Source organism: Eucyclogobius newberryi, unplaced genomic scaffold (genome assembly GCF_026437365.1).
Source record: "Eucyclogobius newberryi isolate DKJ021-1_F unplaced genomic scaffold, fEucNew1.0.hap1 SCAF_1, whole genome shotgun sequence".
NCBI lineage: Eukaryota > Metazoa > Chordata > Actinopteri > Gobiiformes > Gobiidae > Eucyclogobius > Eucyclogobius newberryi.
Window position 1 is genome coordinate 24,190,777 of NW_027315723.1, and position 7,745 is coordinate 24,198,521.

Here is a 7,745-nt window from a genome sequence, read left to right on the forward strand (position 1 = left end):
CCCCCAGTGTCGCCACTGATTGGGATGATTGACCCATATACAGTATGTCCTTTCTGAAGATCAAAGCAGGCCATGACACACAGATACCTCTTGAGTCACTCCATTCACTCCATTCACTCCATTCACTCGACCCTCTTCACCAATGAGCTTTGCGGTCATTTCCGGCACTTAGATCATGCGGCATAGTTTGGACTGATATGTTTCTCTCATTACAATGGACGCTGTGGTCAAGCTGGCTTCATTGTGCCTCTTGTTTGTTTTGAAAGCAGCGACCGGAAGAGCAGCGCCCTAACCACATGTGACTTCTGGGAGCTGTGCGTCCTCCACGTCCCCAATCGAGCCGGATTTTTAGGATTGTGTGCTGAAAAAAGACTGGGCTATGAATAATACGCCGCCAGGATTACGGTTGGTGTGTGGACTTCCATTTTATTTACAATATAGTCTTTTTAAATTTTATTTAAAGTTGAACTGGATCTGAGTTGTTGGTTTGTGTGTAAGCGGTATCTTCTCAGGACAACGCCATCTTCATCAGTTTCCCCCCAGAAATACTTACCTTTGCAATAAAAAAAAAACTACATTAAATGTTATGTTCAACAATATGTAAATTCTTCAACTTCAAATCATTTATTTGTGTATTTCTAATGTATGTCTTTAATTGGTATTTTAGATTGTTGAACATACAGTTGCTTCCTTGAAATTCAGTTTCAAATTTGACAATTAAATGTGTAAAGTCCTATTTGAATTTCATGGGGACAAAATGGAGCTAAAATGTGTTACAACAATCCAATGCTTTATAGATTTTCAAATATATCTAACGCGCAGTAAATCAAACTAGGATGATTTAAACTTAACCTGAGCATTAGCTGTAGGTGTTAATTTAACAATGGTCTGTGATGATAATGCAGCTTGAAATACAATATACAAAAACAATATATTTTTTGTATACATATCATTTGTAACTCAAGAAATCCAAATAAAAACACACATTAATTATGACTAAAATGAGCATCATTCAGTGCTATGTTTGGGTCAGTTCCTTACATGTGTATCTACATTGTACTGACTGCTTGTTTGTGGAGCAATGGAGGTGGTTTCTGCTGACAGAGTCCCAGGGATTATAATGCACACACCACAGGCCCAGCTGCCCATTGTCCATCTCTGTTGTGTCTTTTTCAATTGATGGACAAATGCATTGTCACAAGCTTTCGGAGGGTAAGAGCAGAGCATGTTAGAACTGAGCTAACACCAAACAGAAATGAAGCTTGGCGCCAGCAAAAGCTGCAATGTCTCTCAACTACATCAAAAACTTCTACGAAGGATGTGTAAGTACAAGCACCAACTTAGACATTGTTTTATACCTTTATACAGTAGGTTTTGTGTTGAAAATATATTTGTTATGATGGAGTAATTATAGTTTGTTTCTATCTCTTGATAACAAATATTGTTATGAATTTTAATCAGAAGTAATTTAAATGCCGGCATTTTTGGACAAAGATTGATTGAGTGAAGTAGCAGAAGACTGTTAAAAAGCTATTTCATGATAATTAAATGGCAGAAATTAAAAGGTAAAATGATCTGATTGTGTTGTAGAGAGATGAGAGTGAGGATGCTTTTGTCTGTTGTGAGTCTGAGTCTGTTTAATGGTAATTCATAAGCCCATCTGTCGACTGAAGCTGCTGTTTTCAGAATCCATGCTTAAGGTTTCAGGTTTGAACAAAATATATAACATTGGGTATTACGGTCTGGATGCAGACTTACTCAAGGCCCTGCGGTGGTATCAGCTACACAAGTGCAACGTTTTAAACCACTGCACCACCGCCATGAATGACTTAATTTACCCTCCTACCATGACTAACATACGTCTGTGTGTAGCTGAGGCCTCCGACGGTGATCGGACAGTTCCACACTCTGTTCTTTGGATCAGTGCGGATGTTCTTCCTCGGAGTTCTGGGATTTGCAGTTTATGGGAATGAGGCTCTGCACTTCAGCTGTGACCCCGACCGAAGAGAGCTCAATCTGTTCTGCTACAACCAGTTCAGGCCAATAACGCCACAGGTACAGCCCTCCTTGTCATTTGACAACCACAAAACAAGTCATTAAAAGAGTCAGCCTACGCCATTTTGCTATTATTGAGATTTAATCCTTTGAAGCAATCCAGCAATAATTTACATTCACAAGAAATACTTACTACACACATTCCCCTCTGCTGCTGTTCTTGGTAGGTGTTCTGGGCCCTACAGATGGTGACCGTGCTGGTACCTGGAGCAGTCTTCCATCTGTATGCAGCCTGTAAGAACATCGACCAGGAGGAGATTCTGGAGAGACCACTCTCCACAGTCTTCTACATCATCTCTGTGCAGCTGCGCATCATTCTGGAGATCATCGCCTTCTGGCTCCAGAGCCACCTCTTCGGGTTCCAGGTGTGTGCATCCACAAACAAAAGATACAATACTTCTAATTAGGCTGAGCAAAATGATATGTCTGTTTGCCGTAACCCGACCGACCCAGTATGAAACTAATCGACTGAAAAAAAGCATCAGCATTTTGTTGAAAAAACGTCAAAATCTTTTATTTTTCAATTATTTTGCCGACTCACCGACCGGTCTTTCCAAAACCGCGGTGTTGAATATTTTTATCACGCTGAAAATCTTACATCCCAAAGGACTGATAACGTATTTGCGTCTTCATTATCGGTCCTCCACATGCTTCTGTAATAAGATAGACCGCACAAAGCTGAAAATAAGATAAGATAAGATAAGATATTCCTTTATTGTCCCACATGGGGAAATTTCATTGGTGCAACGCAGGAAGATACAGAGGTAGATCCACAAGAACAGATCACTTATAGGAAGTCTGAAAAACACTTTCAGTAGAAGATCTCCTATAAATAAATAAAAACTACCATAGACAAATAAATAAATACCATTGCATGTGATCCCGACAGTAATTGCACATGAATATGTGTCACGACAGCACATAGATTGCACATGAATTTCACAGTAATTGCACATATGACAGAATTGCACATCAGTATTAGGTTAGGTCAGTATTGCGCCGGGATAACGTGACGATCTCCGGGTAAGACGACTGTTTTCCGCAGTTTCATGAGTTCCTCCTTTGTGGAAACGCGGTACGGCGCCGGCCGGGGGGCGGGGCCGGAGCCGGGGGGCGGGGCCGGAGCCAAGACACATCGCAACGACACGACGAAAACACTCAATCCAGCCGAATAAAGTCAAAACAAGTTAATTTAAAGCGATTCCAGTGCGTGTCCCGATCGTTCGTGAAGTTCCTCTTTCATATAAACGTGTATATAAACGTGTACCGACGACACGCCGTACTTTAGCGCGGCCGGAGGGCGCGGGGGGGGGGCTGGTGGGCTCACTCGGAGCTAGCTCACATCACAAATATGATGATGACGCGTGCTTGCCTCACCGCCCGTCAGTTAGGAGATTCGGGGAAAGGAGATAGTCTGTAATATAGCTAAACACTGCGGGAATCAATCAAAAAAACACTCTGGGTATATATATGAAGCACAAATAATAATGTAAGAAGGTTAAAAGCTCTGAAAAGTCGATTTTGCATGTTATGGGACCTTTAAATTTGACTTATGCAATGCATTCTGGGATTGAAACACCCCCAGCAGCGTCATCACAACAAACATGGCGGAGCCCGTGTCCCCCGCATGTTCCCCCCGCTCGCCTTAGCTACCAAATTAAAGGATAGCGGCGTACAAAAGGTCGATTGAAATATCTTAAAATCGTGAGATTTAGTCTCCCGATCGGGTTGATAGAGACGTTTTGACTGATGAAGCCTGACCCCTGGTGGTCACTCCGAGTCAAAAAATTGCAAAATTTGGATTTTTTTTTTTGCCTTCAAAGTAAAAAAAAAATAAGAATTTGCCTGCCGTCCGACCCACTTGAAAAATGTTGACTCGGGTTACAGCAAACAGACAATTTATTTGGGGTTGCCTTAATGTGAGCACCTTTATGAATGGTTGTGAAGAAGGCAAATATTCAAGTATACCTTCAGTATACCTTTTAGGGTTTATTTTCTGGTGTTTTGCTGGACACATATGGACACATATGATGCAAAATCCACTTTTTTGAGCTTTCAACCATGTTATACAGATGTCCCCTCACCAATAACATACCTGGAGTGAATAACATACCTGGAATGAATTTTTCATTCATGCTTGTTTGATTAATTCTGTTACGAGCTTGTCTTTTCTGAACACTTCTCCTGGAGTCATTCTGCGGCCCAATGGTGTTCACAACAAACATATGGCTTTGTTAACATGACAGTCACGTCGCCTACGGGCTTGCATTGTTACGTTAGAACCTGTGAAATACGAATCCCAAGGTGACCAAAAAAATTTAATAGTCAAATAAAGCCACATGAATGCATGAGAATAAGATTAATATATTCCGTTAGATTATGCCCACTCAAAAATACTGTCACATACATTTTTTCAGAAGTCTGCAAGTTCAAATAACTTGTTGGCTAACGGTGAAACTTAACTTTATTAAAAACAGTTTATAACACAGTACACCTGCTTCTTCTCTCACTCTAGGAGGGTGTGAGGATGTGAGTATGTGACAGTGGAGCCATCTAACCTCTCCTCTCCCACAGGTGCACCCACTGTTCATGTGTGATGCCAGCTCTCTGGAGAAGGCGTTTAACGTGACCAAATGTATGGTTCCTGAACACTTTGAAAAGACCATCTTCCTCAGTGCCATGTACACCTTCACCATCATCACCATTATGCTGTGTGTGGCTGAAATATTTGAGATTCTGTGTCGGCGCCTCGGGTATCTCAACTACCAATGACACACACACACTGTGAGGAACAAACAAAGTCATTGTGCCCTTTGTGGGACCTTAAAGCTGTGGTCAATAGTGACAGAGGCGCACCCATGAGTTCCGACAGTGAGTCCTGAATGTTCCAGGTAGTGCTGTATCTGTACTGGCACTGGATGTATCAGTGGAAGGTACTAACCTCTATATTCTGAGATGTGATGACAGGTGAGAAGACATGTTCAGTATTGTTTCAGAACAAACATGAAAGTGTCTTAAATGATGCAGGAAAATGTCTGTGACAGTTTTAGACAGAAAATATGTTTATTATTGCTGAGTTTGTTTGTCAGAATGTGAATGAATTGAATGCCAGGTCCCCACTTCCACTCAAGCACTATCAAGATTTCCTTGTATGAAAGTGCCTCTGGACATGAGCATTATCAGCTGCACTGTCTAAACTGGGGCCTGAAGCTTAACGTAGACAGTGCTGACTCTACACACAATTGTGATGGCTGATGTCACACTTTATTTATCTAGTCCTCTTTGCTTTGTTTTGCTTTGTTTCAGATTATTGCTATTGATCTGGTCAAAATAATTTAGAAAAAATAAATATACTGTATTGTGAGTCTAACAAACAAGACCAATATTCACAGAAAAGAAAAAAAATGGACTAACATAAATTCACTGAAGAACAAAAAAGTCTCTCTCGCTCTCTCTTGTACGTGATCTGACCAGTTGTTTTACTGTAATGTGGAAAATGACCTCTGATGTATTCTCTTGAATCAGACATCCATCCATCTTGAGTTAGTCTGTTTATCTCAGGTAAAGAGCAGGACTGGACTGAGTGGACTCACAGTGGAGGAACTCTTCTGGCTGTTTAACTTCTTAGATCTAGTTAAGATCTTTAAGTTTTGGTGCTAGTACTTTGGTTAGTTTGAAAATACTTATGGACTTGAAATGTGGCAGATGCCATTAAAAGTGCAATGTGTTATATATACACCGTACATATTATTTGTTATGAAGATTGTATCAAAAATGACTTAAACTCCAGTATACAGGGCAAACAAGACCAATATCAGCTTTACTGAATTTCATTCACCAACTGATTTAGTTCACTTTGCGCTCAGCTGTACCAGAGTGCATTGTTTCCTGTACAATGTCCTGATTGAAAAACTATTTAGATTTAGAGTTTAACTGTGTAAGACTTGAATTATTTTGTGAGAAATGATTGCATATGTAGCATTACAACCACTTTGTAAATACATTTAAAATGTGGTCATTGCTGACATGAATGATTTATGTATCTATGTGTAGTACTAAACATACTTTATACAATTTGTAATGTGTACACTTCAAATAAAGTTTTCTTATTTCCCAGCAGCAGAGATACATTCTATGTTTGTCTATGTACTGTTTCCATAAAACACATTTTTACAATGAACAAAAACAAATACTTTAGTATGTCTTTGTGAACTGTCACAATTGTATACAATTTATTTAGAAAAAAATGATTAAAAAAAATAAAATAAAAAACATTCCACAACTTTCTGAATTAAACAAGTCATTTTCAAGAAGAAATACACCTTGATCAAGCTCAATTGTACCAACAATATTTTTGTTTAGTTTTTAAAAACACATTTTAAGATAAGATAAGATAATCCTTTATTGTCCCACATGGGGAAATTTCATGGATGCAACGCAGGAAGATACAGAGGTAGATACAGAAGAAAAGAACAGATCACTTATAGGAAGTTTGAAAAACACTTTCAGTAGAAGATCTCTTATAGACAATACCTCCCATTTCCCAACAAAGGATGGTGGGGAAAAATAATAAAGATACAAATAAATAAATACCATTGCATGTGATCACGACAGTAATTGCACATGAATATGTGTCGCAACAGTAAATGCACATGAATTGCACAGTAATTGCACAGTAGGACTAACAGTGTTTGTTATAAAGTCTGACAGCAGCAGGAAGGAAAGACCTGCGAAATCTTTCCTTCACACAGCGAGGGTGGATCAGTCTCTCACTGAAGCTGCTCTCCAGAGTGGACAGAGTGTCCTGCAGGGGACAGAGTGTCCTGCAGGGGGCGACACTCATGGTCCAGCATAGATGTGAGTTTAGCTAGGACCCTCCTGTCCCCCACCTCCTGCACCGAGTCCAGAGCACAGCCCAGGACGGAGCTGGACTTCTTGACGACTTTGTCCAGCCTCTTCCTCTCCCTCTCTGTGATGCTGCTGCTCCAGCAGGCCACACCGTACAGGAGCTGATGCCACCACAGAGTCATAGAAGGTCTTCAGAAGTGGCCCTGTCACTCCAAAAGACCTGAGTCTCCTCAGGAGGTAGAGCAGACTCTGGCTCTTCCTGTACAGTGCGTCTGTGTTATGAGTCCAGTCCAGTTTGTGGTTCAGATGAACACCCAGGTACTTGTATGAGTCCACTCTCTCAATGTCCCTTCCCTGGATGTTCACTTTTTTAAAACACAATTTACCCATCCAATCAGAGCTGGGCCCCATCTGTCATTTTTTAAAAAAAAGTCACTGTCTCAAATCTCTGCAGTAAACAAGGGTCTACTTTATTGACTGGGCTCATACATCACCTAATTCACTTATTTTCTTTATTCTCTCTCTCATTTTCTTTTTTTTTCCAATTGTATTCACTGAAGAAGAGCAGGGGAATACATTAACTTCAGAGATGGTCATTTCTCTGCTCAATTTAAAAACAAAGAAAAGAAGGCAAAAAATAATAGAAATAATAAATAAAATCACAATCAATCACCAGAAAGGAAAGGCGTCGTCAACATGAGAAGTTGAGGTTCCGACTTGTTTGCATTCATGTGCTTTTTATAAAGTCTGGATTTGTCATAAAATCACACGCTTTAACAGCATTTAATCTAAGTAACCAGTAAATGTTGTTAGTTTTTTCCAAAACTAAACATTGGTAAGTT

At 40.1% G+C, this 7,745-nt stretch overlaps 1 protein-coding gene across 2 annotated transcripts; it reads left to right on the plus strand.

Moving 5' to 3' along the window:
* The first annotated feature begins 307 nt into the window (after positions 1 to 307).
* Positions 308 to 4,991, plus strand: gje1a (gap junction protein epsilon 1a). 2 transcript variants are annotated; one of them, XM_072440647.1, is made up of 4 exons: positions 308 to 409; positions 1,873 to 2,055; positions 2,223 to 2,420; positions 4,630 to 4,991. In XM_072440647.1, the coding sequence occupies exons 1-4, from the start codon at positions 380 to 382 to the stop codon at positions 4,825 to 4,827; spliced, it is 609 nt and encodes a 202-aa protein (XP_072296748.1). In that variant the 5' UTR covers positions 308 to 379; the 3' UTR covers positions 4,828 to 4,991. The 2 variants fall into 2 exon arrangements, with proteins under 2 accessions (XP_072296748.1, XP_072296741.1); XM_072440640.1 differs by lacking the exon at positions 308 to 409 and adding an exon at positions 1,195 to 1,322.
* Positions 4,992 to 7,745: the final 2,754 nt, after the last annotated feature.